This window comes from Herpailurus yagouaroundi, unplaced genomic scaffold (assembly GCF_014898765.1).
Source record: "Herpailurus yagouaroundi ecotype Mexico unplaced genomic scaffold, PumYag 71028, whole genome shotgun sequence".
Lineage (NCBI taxonomy): Eukaryota > Metazoa > Chordata > Mammalia > Carnivora > Felidae > Herpailurus > Herpailurus yagouaroundi.
The window spans coordinates 1-25,838 of NW_024420933.1; the positions used below are offsets into that span (position 1 = coordinate 1).

Below are 25,838 nucleotides of genomic sequence, written 5' to 3' on the forward strand. Positions count from 1 at the left end.
TTGGTTGCACGATGACAAACGGTAGAGCCATCCTTCAAGTGTCTCAGTGAACTCAATGCTTTTACATGGCCTATTTACCTTGCAAGATTTTTGGAAGGCTAAACTAAAATAAGGTAAGCAAGTCATTTAAATTATTATTGTTGTTTTGTTCTATAAACAAGGATAGATACATAATAGATAGATACATAGATATGTACGTACATACATACATACATACATACATACATAATATATGGATGTAAATGGGAGACATATCTACACTTAATGAGTTCCTTAGGAATAATGCTTCAGTTGCCTCCACCAGGCAATTCGTTGCTCGAGGGTATCAGAAACTAGTGCCGTGATATCAATGAACATTGCTTTATTACCTTTCATTATGTGTAGCATCTTTCACAATTATATAGGATACCTATTTTAAAGGAAATAAACTACACAAAATTTCAACTAATCGACTAGACTTTTATGTTCTTTGGTACATTTTTGTTAAGCCAAACTTCTGTTCTTAACTTTTTTAATGACTTTGTTAAAATATAAGTGACATTCTATAAACTGCACTAACTTAAAGTACACAATTGGCAAAGTTCTGAAATATGCGTATACATACCCATGAAACCATCAGCACAATCAAGAAAACAACATACCCATTGCCCACAAAAGTTTCTTTGTGTCCATTCGTAGCCCCCTTCCACTTTTCCCCATCCTGCCTTTCCACATCCCCAGGTGACCATTGATATGCTTTCTATCATTATAGATGCATTTGCATTTTCTAGAAATTTATGTAAATTGATTCCTACTGTGTAGAATCTTTTGTCTGGCTTTCACTGAGTGTAATTTTTTTTGTGACTAATCCATATTTTTTTGTGTGTATAAATAGTCTATTCCTTTGTTTTGCTGAGTAGTATCCCACTGTAGGTGTGCCACGTTATGCTTACTCCATCTGTGGATGGATGCTTGAATTGCTATAATTTCTAGCTATTAAAAAATAAGGATATTATGAACATTCACATACAAGTCTTTGTATGAACATATACTTTAATTTTTATCGAGTAGATATCTAGGAGTTGAAGGATTGGGTCATGTGGTAGGTACATGTCTAACTTCTAAAGAAACAAAGTTTTCTGAAGTGATTACACCATTTTCCTTCCCACTAGCAGTGTATAAGAGTTCCATTTCCTACACTTCCTCACCAAAGCTTGGTGTGGTCAGACTTTTCTAATTTTAACCATCAATAGGTATGCAGTGGCTTTAATTTTCATTCAGCTAATAAGTGATGATGCTGAGCAACTTGCCATCCATACATGTTTCCTAGGTGTGCTTTCTTTTCAAATATTTTGTCCATGTTTCTAACTTTTAAAAACGTTCTATATATTGAGTTTTGAGAGTTCTTTGTGTTCTAGACACACATCTTTTCAGATGTGACTTGCAAATATTTTATTCCAGTTATGTGGCTTTCCTTTCATTATCTTAATAATGTCTTTCAAAGAGCAGAAAGTTTGGATTTTGATGAGACTTACACAGTTTATCATTTTTTTTTTCTTTTATCACTTTTTTGGTTTCATCTCTAGGAAATCCTTCCTAATCCAAGGTCACAAAGTTTTTGTCCCATGCTTTCATGTAAAAATTTTGTAAATTTATCTTTTGATCTATTTTGAGTTAATTCTTTATATGGCATAAGGAGCAAATTTCATCCTTCCATATATGGCTATCTATGGTCAATACCCATGCACCACATGCCTCCAATGGCATTGTCAAGACTATCCTTTCTCTATTGAATTGGCTTTACATCTCTGCTGAAAATCAGTGGTCCCTATATGTGTCCCTATATGTGTAGATCTATTTCTGTTATCTACATTCTGTTCGACTGACCTATTATATCTGACTCTTGGTTATAATACATTCTTTCCCTGATTTCTTTTCAGTTGCTCATGTAAACAGACTCCCAGTAATACTCCCTTTTACTACTCATATCTAGGTGTATTTTATAAAGCATTTTATAAATCAATAGAATTTGGGCTCAAACTAGGGTAACTGCCAAAAGACATTTTTAAAATGTTGAGATATAAAAACTATGTTTTCTACAGCCATCTAAACTCAATCAAATCCATGTTAATATGTCCCCAAAAGTTATTTTGCATGTGCATGGGGTGTAGAATGTGGGGAGTATGAAAGGGGTATATGTAGTCTATCCTAAAGATCATTATAGGGGGCAAAGAAAAAAAGGAGAGAAAATAGGAATATTCAAATTCTAAATGTTAAAATAAAATAATACATTTCTACAAGTGTTTGTGAAATTTACATTGAGATAAATAAGCAAATCATTATAAAACACAAAAATTTAGAGAATATTTCAAAATACTTTCATTTGCCAAATGCACTAAGATAGTTGGAGTAATAGAGAAGAGTTTTCTGGAAGCAGCTTGTGCTTCTTTTTTATCCCTATAGGGTGATTAGCTGTATTTTATTCAGTGTATTGTACATGTGGGTGTGAATAAGATGGAACTTCTCTTAAAAAGAGAAACGAGTAAAGAATATATGTTGTCAACTTGTCTAAAACATTTTTCATGTTCTGACTCATTTTTCTTTGTATTGGTATTTCAAGAGTTTTTGTTTTATTAATTTGACTATTATAAAAACCTCAATAACTTCACTAAAATCCCATGAAAATAATATAAACAACTGTAATGGAAATTGAAAAGATGATAATAGCAATCAGCACTGTGTTATTTCTTGTCAGTGTTTTTTATCACTTCTAACAGTGAAAAATCCCATATTAATTTGACTTTTTGACCTTTAGTCTTCACTTTAGTGGAAGAAGTTCTTTTGAGAAGAGATTTCTTCTCTTTGCTTATTATTTCTTTGCACTTTAAAACAATTCATGACCATCCTGTGATAGGATCATCTTAGAGTGGTGCAGGAGAAGCACAGCTGTGCCAACTATGTACAGATCTATGGGTTCACAAAAATTTAAAAGCTTGATGTTTGAATGTTGTGGAATGTAGCCTCAATTCTGAGAGAGAAATGGAAATATTACTGCATTTATGTTGTTTAAAATAAACTGACACAGGTACATGGACTGCATCTTCTAGGCACAGTTGGGATATTGGGTGAGGGGGATGGTGAACAAGAGCTATAAAAAAGTTCTTGTCTATAAGAAGCTTACAATTTAGTTGGGGAGATGATACTCATTGACTCAGTGAGGATAAGTCTGATGCAGGTAGTCCAAAGGTCATACTTTGATAAAATTTTGCTATAGGGCAGACCAGCCTATTCTTCTATTAAAATCCTTAATTCAGTGTCTAATAAACCTGAATATCAGGCTCAGATTCCACTTTAGAAATATTCCCACGGGCGCTAACAGCCAACAATCTAATAGTTTTCTAAAGACCTGACACAACAAACCAGAATTCTTGAGTTTAACAAGCATATTGTCCTCCTTTAAGAAAGCTTACCATTTGAGCCTTGTATGCTAAGTTCCAAGAAAATAAGATAGATAATAAGTGACATTCAAGTTCAGAGGTGGGAGAGAAAAGAGGCTCAGCTTAAGTGAAATATTTGTTGAATTCTTCAAAGCAGTAAACACTAAAGAGCACATTACTCCAGTCAGACTCTGAAAATGTTGAGAAATAAGATGAATGTCTAAAGATGGAGGTCAAAATGTCATGCAGATTTAAGGGTACACATAGGATGAAAGCAAAAGGATTGAAAAAGACATTCCAAAAAGAGAACATGTGGAGGGGTGGGGGGAGGGGGTAGTGCAGGCATACTTGTATCAGACAAAATAGACTTGAATCAAAAACCATCACAAAGAGTACAATGATAAAAGGGTCAATTCACCAAGAAGATATAACAATTATAAATATATACCCACTCAGCATCAGAACATCCAAATATATGAAACATATATTGACAGAACTGAGGGAGAGATAGACAACAGCACAATACTGATAGGGGATTTCAATAATTCATAGGCTATCCAGGCAGATCAATAGAGAAACAGAGCACTTGGACAACACTAGAGACCAAATGGACCTAACAGACATATACAGAACCTCCCACCGAATGGCAATTAAACTTCAAGTGCCACAGAACATTCTCCAAGGTAGATCACATGTTAGATCACAAAACAAGACTTAAATTGAAGAAGACTGAAATCATACCACATATCTTCTCTGACCATAATGGAATGAGACTAGAAATCAATAGCAGGAAAAAAAAAAAACAAAAAACAAAAAACAAAAAAAAAACCTGGAAAATTTACATATGTGGAAGTTAAATTAAACACTCTTGAACCCCCAATTGGCCAAAAAATAAATGAAAAGTTAAATTTGAAAGTATCGGGGCGCCTGGGTGGCGCAGTCGGTTAAGCGTCCGACTTCAGCTCAGGTCACGATCTCGCGGTCCGTGAGTTCGAGCCCCTCGTCGGGCTCTGGGCTGATGGCTCAGAGCCTGGAGCCTGTTTCCGATTCTGTGTCTCCCTCTCTCTCTGCCCCTCCCCCGTTCATGCTCTGTCTCTCTCTTTCCCAAAAATAAATAAAAAACGTTGAAAAAAAAATTTAAAAAAAAAAGAAAGTATCTTGAGACCATCAAAAGTGAAAAAAGAACATACCAAAAATGACAGGATGCAGCAAAAGCAGTACAAAGAGAGAAGTATATAGTGATAAATGTCTGCGGCATTAAAAAAGATCTCAAATAAACAATCTAACTTTAAATTTCAAGGACTACAAAAATATTATGCAAAGTTAGCAGAAGGAAGAAAATAATATTGATTAGAACAGAAATAAATGAGGCAGAGAGCAGAAATACAACAGAAAATGAATAGAGAATAGAAAAAAACAAAAAATCAACAAAACTAGGAGTTGGTTTTCAAAAAGATAATCAAAAGTGATAAATCCTTAGCTGGAATAAGAAAAAAAAAGGGTTTGAATAAAAAAGAAAGAGGAGATACTACAACTGATGCTGCAGAAATAAAAAGGATTATAAAATAGTCCTATGAACAATTACTATGACAAATTGGAATACCTTGAAGAAATGGAGAACTTCCTAGCAACCTATAAGAGTAAATCATGGAGAAATAGAAAATTTCAATCAGTAATCAAAAATTTCCCTGAAAAAGAAAAAGGACCAGAAGGATTCACTGGTGAATTCTACTGAACATTTAAATAAAAACAAATACTAATCCTTCTCAAAGTCCTCCACAAAACTGAAGAAGGAGGAATATCTCTAAACTCAATTATGAGGCCAGCATTGCTCTGATGCCCAAACCAGACAAAGATGCTACAAGAAAACTGCAGGCCAATATCTCTTATGAATACTGATGCACAAAACCTCAACAAAATACTAGAAAATCAAATTCAACAGCACATTAAGAGGATCATATGCCATGACCAAGTGGAATTTATCCCAGAGATGCAAGAATCGTTCCACATACAAAATTCAATAAATGTGATACACCACATTAATGTAACAAAGGATAAAGATCAGATGAGAATCTCAATAGACGGAGAAAAAACAAATTCAATACCCTTTCATAATAAAAACACTCCATAAATTAGGAATACAAAGAAATTATCTTAACATTTTCAAGGCCATATATGAAAAGCCCACAGCTAACATTATACTCAATAATGAAAAAAAAAAACAAAAACAAAAAACTTCCCCTCTGATATTGGAAACAAGGAAGGGATGCCCACTCTCTTTTCTTTTACTCAACATAGTACTGGAAGTAGTAGCTAGAGCAATTATGCAAGAAAAAGAAATATGAAGCATCTAAATCAGAAAGGAAGAAGGAAAATTATCTCTGTTCATAGATGACATGATTATATATGTAGAAAACCCTGAAGTTTTCACACATACACAGATGGAGACTTCACACTTCCTGGTTTCAAAATGTATTACAAAGCTACAATCATCACCACAGTATGGTACTGCCATAAAGACAGATACAGAGGGGCACCTGGGTGGCTCAGCCTGTTAAGCATCTGACTCTTGGTTTTGGCTCAGGTCACAATTTCACAGTTTGTGGCTTCTAGCCCCGGATCAGGCTCTGCGCTGGCAGTGCGGAGCCTGCTTGGAACTGTTTTCCTCTCTCTCTGCCCCTCTCCTGCTTGAGCTCTTTCTTTCACATACAAAATAAGTAAATAAACATTAAAAAAAAAAAAAAAAGACATACAAGGACCAATGGAACAACAGAGAGTCCAGAAGTAAATCCATGGATTTATAGTCAAATTATCTTTGACACGTGTACCAAGAATGTACAATGGGGGGAAGGATCAGCTCTTCCACAAATGGTGTAGGGAAAAGTAAATACCCACACTGCAAAATAATGAAATTGGTCCCTTATTTTATTTTATTTTTTTTTTTAATTTTCTTTTTAACATTTATTTATTTTTGAGACAGAGAGAGACAGAGCATGAATGGGGGGAGGGCCAGAGAGAGAGGGAGACACAGAATCTGAAGCAGGCTCCAGGCTCTGAGCTGTCGGCACAGAGCCCGATGCGGGGCTCGAACTCACGGACCGTGAGAGCGTGACCTGAGCGAAGCTGGACGCTCAACCGACTGAGCCACCCAGGCGCCCCTGGTCCCTTATTTTAAACAATACACAAAATTCAACTCAAAATGAATGAAAGGCTTACATGTAAGACCTAAAACTATAAAACTCCTTGAAGTAAAAAACAGGGGGAACAGCTTCATAATACTGGTCTTGGACATGACACCAAAAGCACAGGCAACAAAGGAATATATAGACAAGTGGGACTACATCAAGCTACAGGATGGGAAAAAATATTTGGGTTAATATCCAAAATATATTAGAAACTCCTGCAACTCAATAGCAAGAGAAAAAACCCACAAACACAAATAACTTGATTTTAAAATTGGACAAAGGATTTGAATAGACATTTCTCCAAAGAAGTTAGACAAATGGCCTATAAGTAAATGAAAAAAATGCTGAACATCAGGAATCATGAGGACAATGCAAATCAAAACTACAATGAGATATCACCTCACATCTGTTAGGATCACCATTATCAAAACAAAACAGAAAATAACAAATGTTGGTAAGGATGTGGAGAAATTAGAACTCTTGTACACTGTTGGTAGGAATGTCATCTGGTACAGGCACTATTGAAAACAGTACAGAGATTCCACAAAAAGTTAAAAAAAAAAAAAAAACTACCATAATACGATCCAGGAATTGTACTTCTGGGTGTTTATCCAAAACAACTAAAAACAGGATCTTGAAGAGATATTTGTATTCCCAGTATAATGGAGTGTTATTCACAATATGCAAGAGGTAAAAACAATCTAAGTGTCTATTGACGGATGAAGTGATAAACAAAATACAGTACATACATGTGATAGAATATTATTCAGCCTTTAAAAAGAAGGAAATCCTGCCATATACCACAACAAGAATGAACCTTGAGGACATTATGCTAAGTAAAAGAAGCCAGTCACAAAAGGACAAATACCACTTACATGAGGTATCTAGAGTGGTCAAACTCATAGAAGCAGCAAGTACACTGGTGGTTGCCAGGAGCTGGAGGGGAGGAAGAAATGGGGAGTTAGTTGGCCAATGGATATAGAGTCTGAAGATGAAAAGGTTCTAGAGATCTGGTATACAATGATGTACATATAGTTAACAATACTGTACTGTATACGGTAGTCAAAACTTAAAAGAATTTATGAGGGGGGTTTCACATTATGCGTTTTTTACCACAATTAAAAAGAAAAAGTCACTCAGGATCCGGTTTATGAGATAACACGTGTAGATGCCCAGGCCCCACACTTAGAATGGTACCATGCTTGGTTTCATGCTCTGCTGGGGTTGTCTTGGTATTCTTAATAATTTTATCTATCTTTAAACTTGTGTTTGTATGTGAAGCTAGTGGGACGATAGAATATGCGTGTGAGCAAAGGAGATAAGATGAACCATGTGTGTCTGTCACCATTCCTGCTGTTACCTTCACATAATAGCTTGTACCTGCTTGTCATGTGGCTTCCACAACATGTTTATTTTGTACTCATTTGGAGTCTGAGTTCCCACGCATTGTGGGTCCACCAGAATTCTGTGTTCATGGTCACATCTGCAACTGAAGGTGTTAACAGTTCTCAGAGGCCACACTTTCCATTTGAACCAAAAGTTACCTCTAATGCAGAAAGAAAAGCAAGTGTGTTTTAAGAAACAGGATTGGCCAAAAAATCTTATCTAATCCTTTCTTACTTAGTTACTTCCCAGTATTAGCCAACTACTTAGAATGACGACATATATGGAAAAGAGAAGAGAAGGCAACCCGTAGTTCCTTTTGAATCCTTCCTTATTCGTTGGTAAGGTAAGCAAAGGTGGAATGTGTACTTATCAAGAAATTAAATAAAAACAGTTGAGTTAGGGGCGCCTGAGTGGCTCAGTCGGTTGAGAGTCCGTCTTCGGCTCAGGTCATGATCTCACAGCTCGTGAGTTCGAGCCCCACATCAGGCTCTGTGCTGACAGCTCAGATCCTGCAGCCTGCTTTGGATTCTGTGCCTCCCTCTCTCTCTCTGCCCCTAACCCACTGGCATTCTGTCTCTGTCTCTCTCAAAAATAAATAAACGTTAAAAAAAAATTTTTTTTTTAAAACAGTTGAGTTAGTTTGTATAGGATTTCCCCTGTTCTGATTTAAAAAATACTTATGTGTATATATGCAAACTATAAAATAGGAATTGTGTAATTTTTCAGTGATTTTGCATATGAGAGAAATGTTCTTATATTTGCATGTAAAACTGACATTTCATGATGTAAAGAGGAACAGTAAAAGTCACAATAATTTAAACCTTTATTCAGAAAAACATTACATAGCAAATTAAAAAAAAAAAAAGCCACCAGGACAAGTTGAGAGAGGATACAGAAAAAAAGGAAAAAAAAACTTTATATTTAAATACTATATTAATCTCCCAGGGCTGCCATAACAAAATACCACAGACTTGGTGGCTTAAATAACAGAAATGTATTCTTTCACAGTTCTGAAGGCTAGAAGTCCCAAATCAAGGTGCCAACAGGTAGGATCTAGGAGAGAATCTTTCTTTGCCTCTTCTGGCTTCTTTCTGGTGGTTGTTGGGAATCCTTGGTGTTCTCAGCAGCAGAACCATATTGCCTCAGTGTCTGCCTCTCTTGTCCCATGACCGTCTTTCCTCTATTTGTCCGTGCAGCTCCAAACCCTTCCTCTGCACAAGGACAGTAGGCATTGGATTAGGGGCTTACCCTAACCTAGTATGGTCTCATCTCAACTTGATTCTATCCAAAAAAAGATGTATTTGGTCACATTCACAGGTTCCAAGGGATGTGACTTTTGGGAGGCAGGCACTATTCAACCCAGTCTAAATGCTTTTAATAGCACTTTGTCCTTGCATTTTAAACAAGGGGCCACACATTTTCATTTTGCTGGGACCCACACATGATGTCACCTTTTTAATGACAGCACCCATGCTGGAAAACCTGGCTTAACAGAGAGTCAAATGAGTCTGTTACCTGCACTCTAGAATTAATTATATGCTAGATTTATCCACTTTTTGTATGTAGCAAGATGGTTCCAGACAAACCTATGTGAGAGGGGCATGCCCATGTAAGACCCACACCCATGCAGCTTAGGGGAATAGAGAACTTTTGCCTCAATCACAAGATGAAGAAAAGAAGAACTGAGCAAAATATGGCTGTTTATTCCTCTCAACCTTAGCAGTCAAATAGGCCACTTCCCCTGCCCAGCATCAGTGAGTAGAGGAACAGGAAGGTCAGTTACACTAATCAAATTCCTTTCACATAGAGGTACATTAGAAATGAAGAAGAAAAATTTTCACTGGCACTTCCCTGCTTTTGCTTAATGCATTGAAATACACCCTGAAGTCTCACTGGTGGGCAAGTTAGATTTTTATCTCAGAAGTCTCTGATATGGGTGAGAAACTGCATTAATTAGATTAACTCCAAGGCTATTCATATCCAATGATGAAAACCAACCCTATCTTCTATTAGCCATCCTAAATTACAATTAACTACAGAAATTGGATGAGGTTAAATGACAAATTAAGATTAAATATATAAAGCCATTCCAATAATACAATCTGAGAATCATAGAAATGTCCCAAATTTGAAAGTAAACCCTTGCCATTATCAGATGTGCTGTGGAGAAATTAAGGACACAGACCAAACCCTCTTATAGATGAAAGTCTCAAAGTGTTAAAGCCCAGTTTTGAAATCTTGTTTCTTTGTTATTGTGAGTAAAAGTCCAAAGTCCTAAACGTCCATAAATAATCCTCCCCAATGTCTTACTTGGTTCATTCTCAATGGCAAGGGTTCTCAGTGCCTGAGTGGGACCGAGGGCTCCTTCAGTATTTGCTGCTCAGATTTCCCACTGTGACATGGGGAGAGGCCTCTTAGGGCTTCAGCTGTTTTACTGGTCTCTCATGAACCAAGCTTTTAATGAGGACAGAGAGTTAATAAGAAATCTTGATTTTTCAGAACTAGCCTCGCAACCAAAACATGCAGAAAGCAAGCCAACTCCTGACTCCCAGAACACTGAAACTAGGCAAATTTTTGTTCTCAGAATCCAGTACAGAAAGTGCCCAAAGAACACAGCAAAAACTCAATGGCATTTGAGAGAAAAATAAAGTCCCTTTGACTTCAGCTTCACTAGGAGGTCCACTAGTCTATGCTATTTATCTGACGTTGTTGACTTGAGAAAGAGGATTCTTTCAGCATCAAGTGCACTTGGTACTATGAGTCTGCCATGGACAGGGCACAACACTGTGCACTGATCATCCGTAGATGCTTCATTTACACTTCTTTGATCACCTGTTGTTCACAGTGCATTACTGAACTGATGATGTGTTCTGTCTAATGACGTTGCATCTGCAGTCTCTGACAGATTTTACAGTCCTGTGCCAACGTGGCCATTTTCACTGCCTCCTGCTATGGAATTGTGTAGACCACAGAAGGCTACCTCTTAGAGAACATTTCTTTCTCACACATAATTGACAAATTCAGAGTCAGTGGGTCCACATGGCAAATGGATCAGTTGAGCCTATGGCAAGCCATGTATGTCAATACTGACAAGTTTTATCAAACTTTCCCTACAATGGAGTCTTTGTTTCCATCAAGCCTGCTTAGGAAAGGTGTACTGAAAAGTAAACTAACGTGGGCAGTTGCCTAAGACTTCCCCGCCCTGTAAATTTCTGGGCGCCCTAAAAGTCCAGTACCTAAAGATCCTCCTGGTACCTTTTTTATTCTGCTCCATTCTCTCAGCCACCTGCGACTCCCCAAGGCCCCTTTTCTTTAAGCCAGACCTTTACATACATAAGTGACTACAGAAACTGACACTCTGCATGCATTCATCAGTCAAAATCAAAGTATCTTATGGCTGATGGAGTGGGCTGAATGATGCACCCCCCTCCCCAAAAGAGAGGCCCATATCCTCATTCTTAAAATCTATGATTGTTAGCACATTTGGACAAAAAGTCTTTGAAGGTGTAATTCAGGTGGGCCCTGAATACAACAGCAAGTGTCCTTATACAGGAAGGGCAGAGGGGGATTTGAGGCAGAAAAAAGGAAGATACAGACACACAGTGGAGAAAGTGATGTGAAGACAAAGTCAGAGATTGACCGATGTGGCTGTAAGCCAAGGAAGCTAACGACCATTAGAAGCTAAAAGAGGCACAGATTGGATTCTCCCCTACATAATCTGTAGGGAGTAGAGACCTGCTGATACCTCTGGCCTCCAGAACCACGAGAGAGGAAACTTCTATAGCTGAAGCCAAGTTTGTGGTCATTTTTACGGCAGCCACAGAAAACTAACACGCATGCAATAAACCTTTCTCAGGCATTAGTGGTTTACTGCCCAAACCTGCCTGACCTAACCTAAATATTTTCAAATTGTCAAAGGTCACAATGTCCTACCACCTAAGACAGACCAAGCACAAAGCCATCTTCTCTGGCAATACCAAAACACTTTCCACATGGACATTTTACTTTCCAAACTCTGTTCCTTCTTATTTCTCAGTGTTCTCAGGGAATGAACCAAATGTTAGCGCGCTGAGTCCGGCTCCAGCAGGTCCAGGGGTTCCCGAAGGATGAACGGCGTCCACGAAAAAGTGAAAATAAAACAAAACTAAAACAAAAATAAAAATAAAAAACTAAGATAAAAAGCTAAAATAAAAAACTAAAATAAAAATGGACACAGACAACAGCAGTGTGTTGAACTGGCCGATTTACTGCAGTAAACGTGGCATTATATATGCTAATGATTTCCTTGTAACATACGCCATCTATGTTTTTCTAACGTTACCCAATTCTAAAATTGTTCTTTTGTATAATCACCCAATAAGGAATAACATGATTGTTTTGTCATAACGTTCCCTCCTGCCCTTTGCTTATTAATTTCTTTTATTGTTTTTATTATGTATCTATGTTTATCTATAATTTAGAAAGTATTTGCTTTGTTGTTTTCACGAAAGGTTATTTATCTCTCAACACCTCAAATGGAACAGTTACAGGGACATGACCTCTTAGTTGTTTCCCTGAACCATTCGTGGTTTTGAATAACCAAAGTGTTCACCTGGGTCCGAGGTGCCAGGAAGGGGGCCAAGAGGGCCTTAGAAACCCACACCTTATGGGGCACCTGGGTGGCGCAGTCGGTTAAGCGTCCGACTTCAGCTCAGGTCACGATCTCGCGGTCCCTGAGTTTGAGCCCCGCATCGGGCTCTGGGCTGATGGCTCAGAGCCTGGAGCCTGTTTCCGATTCTGTGTCTCCCTCCCTCTCTGCCCCTCCCCCGTTCATGCTCTGTCTCTCTCTGTCTCAAAAATAAATAAATGTTAAAAAAAAATTTTTTTTTTTTTAAAAGAAATCCACGCCTTATACATTCTCAGAGACACAATGCACCTAGGAACCAATGAACCATTCTGTAGCTTAACCGACTAGATTCAATCATCATCTGGAATGCCTCCTGGGGGCCAAGTGGGCCTAGGGGTCAGAGTGACCTGTGTCCATAGATACACTCCTTAGTTACCGGAGTGGGGCTTTCAAATCCATATGTCTCTCCTATACAGGCCCTCTTTGCTGGCAAAGGTATGAGGAGTCTCCATAGGGGATGGCAAGGGCTAAACGTAAGGCCGCACAATTTCTTGCGGAACCTTATTTCCTTTCCTACTGGTTCTTTTCCCAGGGGGCCTGTCGAGGGCAATTCCCCAACAGACTATACCCCAGGTAGTTTTAAGGCCAAATTACCTAAAAGCAGGAGTACAAGAAGCTTCAGTGTCGGTTGGCTGCCTTGCAGTCACCAATCCGTCCACAGCCCAGGCTTTGCCACTCAGGCTGGGATGGCTCGGCTTCCAGCATTAGTGTCTGTCAATTGTCCTGGAAAAGTACAACACTCTTGTTACACCTAGGTCTGGAGTAGGTTACAAAATAAAAGAGGAAAGATAAAGGTTAAAATATTCCTTTTACTATTACTGATAACCCAGGTTTGAGAACCCCAGTTTGAATGAGAGCTAAATTGCCCCATAAATGAACTCCAGAATCGGGCAGATTACCACCTAGTAATACACAGGACTGGAGAAACAGAAGACCCACTCACACTCTCAAGGAAGAGAACAGAATTAATCAAGGCAAGCATGCCCAGTTAATTCTTCTTAAACTTTCTGTGTATGTCCTTTGACCACCCTAGAGGCAGAGTAAGTAAAGAAGCAGAGTTGAAATTACCTAATGAGCTCTCCTGACATGACTAAATTATCAAGAGTGGGGAAGGAACATTTGGTACTCCCCACCCCCACTTCAGCATTAAAAGAAAAACACAACCCCCTGCCCAACATTTACAATGTAAAACAAATCAGAAACTACTTTAACCCTGACTTACTATTAGTACACTAATAGCTAATCAGGAGCCTGGTGCAAAAACATCTTGATTAGCTGCTGATAAAACTCTTTGGAAGTGGATCGTCTACATGACTCAAAAGGAGAACCCGGCCCTATACACTTCAGGACTTTTTCACCAAAAATACATTTATTTACTATTCCAGCAAATATGGCCTGTGGCCTAGCTCTACCTTCATATCTGCTGTTCTTGAATTAGTCATAAAGACATGTATAGAAATAAAGACCAGATTTAAGGCCGGAATATATAAAATAGCAAAAAAAACCTATAAGTGGAGTCAAGTACCACCAGCATTTACCAAAGGTGAACTTCTAGCAGCAACATTAATGGTTTTTCTGTTACATCTGTACAGTGATATATGTACATAACTATTTTTAATTTATTAAAATCTCATTTTTATGGCTGACCACTGCACACCAAGTAACATGCAGAAGCAACATCAACAGATGAAAAAAGATAGTCCCGAGCCTCAGCAAGTGTCCTCATACAATGTCGTTAAAATACAGTGTAGCAAATGCAACAATCAAGCATGCAAAATTGCAATGGTAGCAAAAAGGAGAGTGTGATCACAACACTAAAAGGACTTCACAATAATGTGTAAATTGAGTTTTGCAAAATGAAGTGGGTTTTTCAGGTGCACAACAGAGAGAAAGGAATTTGTGGTGGAAGGAAAAACATAATCCAAGATAGTGAACTGTTCAGATACTCCAGGAAAATGAAGTGGGGAATAGCGGGAGAAATGATTACAGGATTTAGACACCATGAATATCTGTAAGCAGAAAGCCACTTAATGATGACTCAACTGATAGACCACATCTGCATTTTAGCAAGACTACTCTAATGGAAATTTCGAGGACCCATTCAAGGGGGGAAGAAAAAGGAATTACTAATTCCTGCAAGAAACATTATGGGCCTGCCACGGAAACCAGAGAACAGATGAAAAGGTCTTCAAGAATCAGAACCCAATATGCTTGATGAATTCAAATCTGGTGATAAGAAGTCATGAGGGAGGAACAAACAATGGTAATCCCAAGATTTTTGCTTGTTTGAAGGATCGAATGATGAAGCACCTTAATATGCTCTTACCCACATAACAATGTACAAGGAGTACTTAAAAGTTACAAAGACGGGAATCTTTGAGTGATCTTCCAGTGATCAAGTCCACTGGAATTTATCTGTTGATGGCTCTGAGTTCTCTTATTCTTCTGTTTCTGGGGTCTTTTCTCAAGGATTAAATTATCGGAGGATCTGGCTTTCAGTTGTTATCCACAATTTGCTGGTTCTGATATGTTAGTGTTAACAATTGTTCGGTCATTAAGAAACAGTCTATCATCTTTGTCTTTGTCATCTTTACATGCCTCCTTTTCTTGAAGTTTTTTTGCATCAGTTTCAATCACACATTTAATCTGTATTTTATTGTGGTAAAATATACATAATGTAAAATTTTACGTTATTTTATTGTTTTCTTTTTTTTTTCCTGGCAATATGTCTTCTCAAGAGGCTGTACCATTTGCATTCCCATTAGCAATAAATAAGATTTCCTGTTGTCCCACATCCACACCAGGAAGTGGCATTGTCAGTTTGGGGTATTTAGCCATTTAACAGATGGGTGGAGCATCTAACTGGTGTTTTGTTTTTCTCTAATGCACCATGCATATCATTTTCCAATAATTCCCCAATGTTCAGCAACTTATGCATGCCTATTTCTCATTTACGTATACTATCCACTAAGGTGTCTACTCATATTGCCTCATTTATTTCAATTTGGGGAATTTACTTTCTTATTGTGACATTTTACTACTTCTTTGAATATTTTGTATGCATATCTTTCTTTAGATATGTATTTTGAAAATATATTCTCCTAGCAAGGGGGCTTGCCTTTCCATTCTCTGAACGCTGTCCTCACAGAGTGAATATTTTAAAATTTAATGAAGTCCACATTACCAATTTATTTTCTTTCATGGACATGCTTTATGTGTTGTATATAAAAACTGTGCTTCATTCACACATTTAGTCTTTTTTTATAGTGGCAAACTATGCATAACATAAAATGTTAAGTGTTCAATTCAGTGATATCAAAGTGCATTCACAGTGTTGTACAATCATCACCACCACCCACCTCCAGAACTTGTTCATCACCCTAGAGTAAAACTCTATACCCATAAAAATAACAACATCCCAATCCCCATTCATCCCAACTCTCCAAAACCACAATTCTACTTTCTGTTTCTATGAATTTGCCTATTCTAAATATCTCAGCTAGGTGGAATCACACCTTTATCTTTTTGTGACTGACTTACCTCACTTAGCATAATAGTTTCAAGGTTCATCCATGCTGTAGCATTGATCAGAATGTCATTCCTTTTTAAGGCTGAATAATATTCCTGTGTGTGTGTGTGTGTGTGTGTGTGTGTGTGTGTGTGTCTGTCTGTCTGTCTAGGTACAATAAACACATGTATTACAGGGAAATGTAAAAATACTTACTTGATATTGAAAGTCTGAGATAACTACTTTTCTATTTTGAGGAAATTTGTCTCTTAATGATTATATTTTGCCGGGAGTTCAATACCACAATGGGAAGGAGGGCTTAACCCCTACCCTGACTCACTGAATCTCTCTTTCTTATGTGGAATATAGAAACCTGAATGTACTCTCTAAAAAAAAGGCTATTCTGGCAAAAATTTCAGATAGCAAGAAGAAACCCTCAAGAGGTTCAGAAGTTTAGTTCAGAGAAGCAACCGGAAATTCAGATGATTACCTGGCACTGATAGGACTTGCTTGATATGAAAACAGAACTGTAAATCTCACAAGATTAGGTGATCTTGTAAGAATTTCAAAACTTCCTATTAGTGAGCAATCCCATAAGAACAGCCTCCCTTAAACATACTGATGATATGCTTCACAGCTTAATATTCAGCAGCCTATGTTTTGGCTAAATGAGCTTCAGAAAGAAATGGAAACTTGTGGTTTAGTTCCATCTACTTTGGAGCCTCTGGTTAAATAATCTGCATCTGCTGTGCTCTGTCATCTTACCATCTGTAAAATGGAGGCAGCTTGAAAAACACAGCCACAGAAAAGATGTACAGCTTTATGCGCAGTTGTCTTCATTTGTTTAGAATACCAGTAACATTTTAACTATCACTCAAGGAGTGCACATGCTACTTTGAATCATCTAGGACAAAACTCTGTCAAAATAAGAAAAGGAAAGGGGCCCAAAATAACTATGATTTTCCCAAGGGGACACAATTATTTTATGGTATATCTGGGATAAGAACCTACATATCATCGGCCCCAGTGCATTGCTCTCTTATTGGCTTTTGAACGATACAGAGAAATAAAACTCTTCTGTTATATGTAACTGGTGCAAGACTCGGCATGATAGGAATTGGAGAACTGCATATTAAGAAGAATCTGGAAAATTCTTTTTTTTCTTTTTCCAAAAAACAGTTTTTAACATTTATTGATTTTTGAGAGACAGAGACAGAGCACAAGTGGGGGAGGGCAGAGAGAAAGGGAGACACAGAATCTGAAGCAGTCTCCAGGCTCTGAGCTGTGAGCACAGAGCCCGACGGGGGGCTTGGACCCACAAACCGTGAGAACATAACCTGAGCAGAAGCCAGATGCTTAAACGACTGAGCCACCCAGGCACCCTGAATCTGGAAAATTCTTAAAACTAAATAAGCTATATACTAGATACATAGAAAACAGTGGTGCCTGAAGATGAGTCAAGGAAGAACAAAAGGAGTTCTTGAAGGTGTATATGGGCTGCAGTTCCACAAAGGACAGGTGAGTTCCTGTTTCTGGCACTTTGGAGGTTCCACCCCAATATACAATATTAAAATAAAATAAACATTTGAACTAGATCATATTTAATTCTGCATGTTCATGTAAGCCAACAAAATATCCCAGGTATCATCTACATTGTCATTTTGTTTTTATCTTGAGGTTTCATTTCTAAAAGTCTTTCCAAACACAAAACAGAGGTTGGAGAAAGGTGTATGGGAGGCGACAGAGATAAAACAAGCTCATTTCACTTACCATGAAAATTAACATCCAAACGAATTCTTCACAGCTGAAAATGTCCAAACAATTTTCATTTTAAGGCAAGGTTTCTGGAAAAATCATGCTGAAGGACTCATAATTACCCACATGTCCCTTATCTGTTTCCATACATATCACTATATATTATGGGAATTCTGAGTGGCAGAGAAGCATATCCTGGCTAAACATCTCCATGCCCATAATGCAGATATGATGGTCTCAAACCAACCTGAGGATATTAGAGCCCACTTTTCCCATTACTAATATTAATAGAGGACAAAACTTAATATACTCTTGCCTGTATAAGCTAAATCACTTCTTCATCAAAATGGATGGCCCATAAATAAGTCTGTAGTGTGGGCATCATTGGATGCCAAATGAACTTTTGTGGGTTTTATTAACATCATGGGTTTCTAGGGAGGATCTACTCAAAAACCCTGAGTCTAGTTTGACATTTGCAACTAAATTATCATGTAACCTTGAGCAAAGGAAGTTCATTATCATAAAGGAGGGATATTAATACTTCCCATCCCTACTTTGAGGGGCTCTTATAAAGTATCAAATAAGGTAAACCAGAGGTGTATATGAATGCACACATTTTCATTGGTATTTGTACATGCTTGAAAATAACTCTACAGAATGCACTATAAAAATCTTGATGATATGGATCCCCAGACTAGTTCCCAGCTCTCCCAGAAACTACGTAAATTAACAAACACCTATGTATTTCATTAGTTATCAGAGAACTACAAATACTGCTTCTTGCAGTACCTTGTCCCAACCATCTGCCTTCCTCTTTACATCAATCCTCAATTCAGAAACCCTGGAGATTCGTTCATTAACTCATGCACACAATTATTCATTCAGTCAAAGAAAATTTTCTTCTCGGTAAACAAAACCTTCTCTAGTAGGTTTTACAGACATGTGGACGACACAGATGAATATCCCCTCTTTCTAAGTAGAGGGGGAGGCAAAAATAAACAAATGAGCAAATATTTAAACTTAAGTATAAACATATAAACAAAAACTAAACAAATGGATAAGAAACTAGTATATTAGGTAAGTGCTAGAGAGCACTAGAAAGCAGGGCAGGGATATTGACATTATTAGTTGATGGGAAGAGGTTGCAATGCAAAATTAAGCAATCAATGAAGGCTTTATGGGGAGATGAAATTTAAGAAAGAACATGAGGTGAATGTGGGAGACAGCAATGTACCTATCTGAGGAATGAATGTTGCAAGCAGAGGCAACAGGCAGATGGAAAGCAGTGAGGCAAAAGAATGTGCCTGGAATAGTCAAGGAACAGAGAGGATGTCAGGGTGTGGAGGATAGAGCGAACAAAGTAGAGAGGAGAAGGAAATGAACTCGGAAAGGAAATGGAGGCCCAGATTGCCAGGGCTGTGGAAGCGTTTTGAGGACGTCGGTTTTTGTCTTGAGTGAGCAACTGAAGTGACTTGAGTGATATGATATGACCTAAGTTTTAACAGAATATCTCTGGATGCCATGTTGATTGGAGACTGGAGAGGAGTAAAGACAAATTCAGGAAGACCAATAATTAATTTCAAGAAGTGAATTACCCAAGGATATACCTTCTACTCTATGAACGTAGAGCAGGGGTTAGCAAATAAGGGTCCACAGATCAAATCGGGTTCTCAGCCTGTTTCTGTATGATCCGTGATATAATCATGGTTCTTACATTGTGAAAGGTTGTTGAAGAAGGAGGAGAAGAAGGTACAGAACCTGTACATGGCCCACAAAGCCTAAATATCTAAAATCTGAAAAATGTGTTCCACCACCTAATAACTGGCTGCTAGTAGATCCTCAACAAAACTGGAAGAAGACATGAGTCACTTAGTTCCTAAAAATATTACAAAGTGATAGGTGTCAAGGAACATTCGTGTATTTACCCCTAATCTTCAAAAACAACAATGCCATTTCCACTGAGCTACTGAAAATACAGTCTGGATTTCAAAACAATAAACAAGAAGATATTTTCTCACATAAGCAATGTCATAAACAGTTTTCAAGGGAAGTTGAAGTAGCAACAAAAACAATAGTAACATTGAAATAGCAACAAATAAAAATAATAACAAAAAATTCTTGGACAACTTTAAGCTTTACAAATAATTTTCATGTTCACCATCTCATTTAATCCTTAAGTCAACTCCATGAGATAGGTATTATTTTCCTATTAGAAATTGCTACCTCCTAAACTCTTAGTGATTTCACAAGAAAGGTGAATGCTGAGGTTGGGTTTTTTTCTTATATGGGAAAGTTGGATGCTAAAATCAACAGGTATTTTCAGTTCAAGCCAGCAGACTAGAAAAACACGTTTACTTTCTGTTCCTCCTGGAAACCACAGTTAATAAAAGTACAGAAATACCAAAATGAAAACCAATCAAAGCCAAGAGAATGTGGCAGTCACAACCACAGAAAGATTTTGATACATTTCTAGAAGGCAAAAAGTGAAATGTAAGACCGATGAATGGAGGGATCAAGAAAGGACTTCCAAAGAAGGGGCTGCACAAGGCCAGTGAGCTTCTGCTGAGCCCTGTTTCTAGTAAACAGAAGAGAGAACAGGGGTTGAAACCTGGCAGACAAAAGTTATTTTAGGGGAAAAAAAACAGTTCACTTACGAGTTTCATGGATCACTCAGTCTTCCCTCCATATTAACTCTGTATGAATCACCTCAGATTGCTGGTGGGCAAGACAAGGGAACAGGGAGGGAGTGTTCCATCACAGGGTGTCAGCCATGGTTCACTGTCCCTACTACCAATTCCATTCAAACTACACACCCCTGGCTTCATTTACTAGACTGGAGATTGGTGCTTCATAAATTGTCAAATGAGAAGGAATCCTCCTGGCAACTATAATTTGCTGTTAGTATCAAAATATTTTTATTAATGATTAAATTAATCGCTCAAAAATTATTTTGCCTTCACAAGTTCTGTCTCAACACATTGGCTTCTGCCAAGGCAAATTAGCTCAGAAGAATCATTGCCATCTAATATATTTTGCTTTTAAGGACAAGTAAGAGAATGGTCTATATTTCAAAACAGCATCCCTCCTGTCTACTCCCATTTGACAAGAAAAATCAAGAGGTAGATTTTTATGGGATATCCTCACCCAAATTTCCTTGTATTGTCCTGAAGCCCCAACACTCATCATATGCTGAATTTGCCCCTTTGTACGGGGAAACAAAAAGATGGAAATAACATGCTGTCATTTATTGTGTCCAAATATATCTGACATAATCATCTTTTTCAGAGTTCCTAGAAGAAATCTTTGCCCAACATTTGCACAAGTTTGCTATTTCTGTTCAAACAAACAACATCAAGAAATTGTTCCTTACTGAACTCAAATGATATCAAAGGGATTGTGGTTAAATGTCATATCTATAAATCATTTGTGCTCCCAGACAGATTAGAAAGGGCTTATATTTCTCCTTTTTTTCAAGCGGCATTTGGGTCTGAGCAAAACCTCTTGTGTCCTACCAACTTCCAACTTGGTTGGGGATGGAAGTCCAAACTGGCTCTAACATACTATAAAAGCTCTCATAAACAGAGCAGTGAAATTAATTGTATAAGATACAAACTATGACCAATGCTACTTTAAATATACAAAAAACTAAATACAGTAAAAGCCTCAGTTTGCAAGCATAATTTGTTCCAGAAACATCTTGTGATCCAAAGCACTTTATATCAGAGCCAACGTCCCCATAAGAAATAATGGAACCTCAGATGATTTGTCCCACAATCCAAAAATATTCATACAAAAATCATTATGATACTGTAATGTGATACAAAACAATAAAGAAAATATAAAATATAATGAAACATAAATGCACTTACCTTTGAAAACTTTTGTGGCTGGTGTGAGGGAGACAAGAGAGAGGAGGGATCTTGTGTAGGATGACTTTCATTATCACTAATGGAGGTTGACTACACTACATACAGTATTAGTAAGCTCTTGTCATATACTTATTTAATGGAACCGGCAATAAGGCAGCAGAGGAAAGGGGCTATATCTGCAGGCAGCCTGACCTAGAATGAAGCAATGCATTCCTAAGCTTATTCTTGTGTGCAAAAGCAAAGGACTGTCCATTGGTGCTTTGAAGTGACAAAAATACACTAGTTAGTGTCAGTTGTGGGCACCTCCCACTGCTCTGAAAAATCACTCATTTCTGCCAAACACTGTGACCCGAGACAGAGCATCTGAGCATGGGAGACCATCACCCACAATCCCACAGAGAAATAGAGAGAGACCGAGAGAGAGAGAGAGAAAGAGACAGAGAGAGAGAGACAACCATTGGCTCAATTGTCATGTGACCTTTGACATCACATACTCCTTGTATTGCAAGACATCACTCATTTATCAAGTTCATATTTATTAGAAATGTCTACCTGTCTTGTGGAACACTCGCAGAACAAGGTACTCACACTCCAAGATTTTACTGTGTGTATATATATAATATATATTACATACTATGTATAATATAATACTATATGTATAAAAACTTTTAAGTATATATATATATATACTTTTGTACTGATTATAGGATTCTAGGTTCTAAACCTTATGCATGGCATGCCCCCATATGCAACATCAGTACCATGAGAGAGAAAACACTTCAATGAAGTAAACCAAAGAAACAAGATTCAAACTAGGCAAAGCCACACGTAGGCCAAGATTTTTCAAACCTTTTTCTTCATGCTGAAGTTTTCAGCTCCTAGACAATAATACAAGTTTCTCTCGCCAGACACCCAGGCATATCTCTCCCCTCTTGAGCATATGAATCTCTAGAATTATATTCAAATGCCAACAAGGTGAGGTGAAGAATGGACCCGGCTGGCATGCTCACAATGACCAAATTGTGGTGATGTGACTTTAATCCAATACATTGCTCCACTATTAACTTACAATAAATGACATATTTGCTTTCTAGACATTAGTGAGATGCCTTATTAGACACATTGCTAGAAGGCCGGAGAAACTGGCTTCTCATCCATATGGAACTGGTGAATTCCCTTCAGGTAGACCACAAGGTATCTAGAATACAGTCTTTATATATTCACATATAATCTTACGTATTTGGATTCTTCAGAGTAGACCAAAGAGAAACTCCGGGCTGCAAAGCTCAGTTACAAATGTGGGATGGTGCTATGCTTACAACTGGCGGTCCGTGAGCCATGGTCTTCTGAGGCCAGAACCCATTGCGGCCCTGATTAATTTATGAATTGAACTTCTGTTCAACGGAGGCCTGGTACTGGGCAGTGCCTATGCTCCCCGTGAGTATGGCACGGTGCGAAGTACCCTAAGAACTAAGAAAAAGGGAAAGAAAAAATGGTAACATACGATGCATATACGGTAAGGAGGCGTCACAGTCCAGAGGAAGAGCTCTGGAGTCACTCCGCTGGGTTTGAATCCCGGCTAAGCCACCAGCACCTGCGTGACCTGAGAGGTGTCAATTGTAAAGGTTTTGCCAAATTCCCGACAAGGAAGAAAGCAAGAACTTGCCTGCCACGAAGGGAGGTCTTGGGGCGCAGCATGCAGTCAGGTCAGGGTTTGGCGTCCGCATGGAAGGGTGATGCTCAAGGCCTGGGCAGCCCTAGCGAAGATGCACCTGGCTCTAAGCCTCACAGGGAAGCAGAGAGGGTCCCGGGGGCAGCAGGCCACCCGCCCCCCCCTCCCCCGCAGTGTCCGGAGCTCCCGCGCTCGTCTTTCTTGAGAGAAGGGCTGGCGACACACACCCAGGCGCTGAGAGGCCCCACAGCCACTGCACTCCCCCACAGTCTCCACGCAGTGGCCCTGCTGCTTGCATACAACCGCCACAGGCAGCCGGAAACCTATACACCAGCCAAGGGCTGCTGGCCTCAGGCGGGAAGTCCCAGAGGCGGGAGGCTACGGGGCGGGGCTTTGGGGCCTCGCCCTTTGCCCTTTGCTGAGGTCACTTGCCATGCTGCGCATGCGCGCCCCTGTTTGCGCCATCTTGTGGGAGGCGGCACATAAGGCCCGGCTCAGTCCCTCAGGCTCAGTGCCTGTTTGACTAAGAAAGGAGTCGGAAGCTCAGGAGGCGCTCTCCAGCTTTTTTACTCCCATCTCTCAGTCGTTAGGCGCACAACCAGCCAGATATGGGCAACCTGCTTTGTAAGTTTCGTTTCCCGCCCCGCCCCCGCCGCCGCCTCCGCCGCTCCTGCCCGCTGCCTGGCGATGTGTGGCCCTTGCACCCCCCCTCCCGCGATGCTCTTCCACCACCTGGCCGGGACCACCCCGCTGCTCCTTCACTTGCCCTGGGCCCTGGGCGCAGGCTCTTCCACCGGAATCCTAGGCCTTTACCGGCTAGTTTATTCGTCCAGCCCAAGAGGCGGTACCCCATCCCGAAGGCCGCAGGTACCCCTCTGGGGATCCCTCCCTTGGTGAACTGGAGTCACTCTCCGAAAAAACCTGTGCTGTCTGCTCGTAATTCCATGATGTTTGGACACTCCAGAGCCAAAAGGATCCCTCCTCTGGGGCGCAAATTCACTCTCCCACGTTCACTATCTGAGAAGGTAGAGGAGGCTGTGGAGCCGGTACCATCCAGGCACCTCCCACTTTGGTGCCCATTTGGGGTGGAGGAGAAGGTCCAAGAAGATCCCAGAAAAAAGATGGAGGATCTCGTAGAGACCAAAGGGCAGAGTGGTGGGAACAGGGTCCCCCATCACGTTGGGGACATACCATTAAAATCTAGTCCCCTGGAGACCGGTGGGCTTCTCACTTCCTCACAGCGCAGTCCCGCACCTTTGGACCTGCATCCTAATCCTCCAGAAGACCGTTTGAGGGAGAATACCCAGAAGTCTCTGATGCACTGCCGCCCTGTAGGCCGCGCAGTCACCTCCCCACATGGCCCAGCCGGAAATGTCGTGCCTGATACAGATACAGCAGCGCTCTCTGAGCCACCCCCACGCTGCCCCTTACTGCAGGAGACATCAACAAAGGAAGTGTCGGGTGAAAGCCTTCAGCCTGTTGGGGACACATCATACCTCTCCAGGAAGGAGATACAGGCTAATGAGCCTCCAGGCATCTCATCAAGGAGCTCTTTTTCCCCTGTATCTGCCAGCTGTAGGCCCTGCAAACGGAAAACATCCACGTCCCATTCTCGGCCACCGCCACCGCCCCAGTGGTGGGGCCAGGGCCAGTTGCCCCCACTTCCTAGGTTTCCCTGCGGAGCTACTGACAAAAACCTGGACACCTTGAAGAATACCAAATGTCAGAGGAGTAAGACCTTGGGAGACAAAAGAGAGATCAAAGGAGACTGCTCAGATGCTCAGTCAGCCACTTCTTTATGCCTACTTGCCTCAGAGACCGCTAACTCTCTGCTTTTGGCGAGTCGCACTTTGCAAGTCCCCATTCCTACTGATGACTTGGCTGACCAATCTGCCAAGCCCCCGACTGCCTCTGTCCCTCCATCTTTAATAGCAAACCTTGTTCAGGAGACAGCCCAGATGGTTTCTAAATCTTCTCCAGCTATTCCTGCTGGTGTTGTTCCTCATCTTAGTTCCAATCTCATTTGTGGAATTCCTGTGAAGAAAGAAGGCCCTCTTCAGCCAGTCACTGCTGTAACCTGTCTTATTTCTGACATCACCACACTTCCTAACACCTCAACCCCCTCCTTACAGCCACCCTCCTGCAACACAGAATCCCCAGTGCCTCTGTGTGTACATTCCCCCCCTCCTATCCTACCCGCCCCTCTTCCAAATCCTTCCACACATAGCCCTGTTTCAGTTGTCCAGCCCATCATTTCTAAGACAGCTGCTTCTACCATCGCAGCCAATGCATCTACGTCTGCCTCCAGGTTCACTTCAGGTCCTGGTATCGTCGACATGGACACCACTCCCCTTTCAAAGGCTGTTATTTTCAGATCTCCC

The 25,838-nt window shown here is 39.8% G+C and overlaps 1 protein-coding gene and 1 long non-coding RNA gene across 2 annotated transcripts; one reads left to right on the top strand and one right to left on the bottom strand.

Annotated features, from left to right (window-relative positions):
* Positions 1-8,962: 8,962 nt before the first annotated feature.
* LOC121026299 (uncharacterized) lies at positions 8,963-21,997 on the bottom strand. The gene is made up of 4 exons (XR_005788324.1): positions 21,061-21,997; positions 17,932-17,965; positions 13,248-13,376; positions 8,963-9,198 (listed from the first exon to the last, which is right to left on the bottom strand). It is a non-coding gene; the product is annotated as an uncharacterized LOC121026299 (long non-coding RNA).
* A 2,051-nt stretch (positions 21,998-24,048) lies between these two features.
* NPAP1 (nuclear pore associated protein 1) lies at positions 24,049-25,832 on the top strand (the record flags this gene model as incomplete). The annotated part of the gene is made up of 1 exon (XM_040469161.1): positions 24,049-25,832. A coding segment is annotated over exon 1 (1,767 nt), but the record flags the coding sequence as incomplete, so codon positions are not given.
* Between the last annotated feature and the right edge of the window lie 6 nt (positions 25,833-25,838).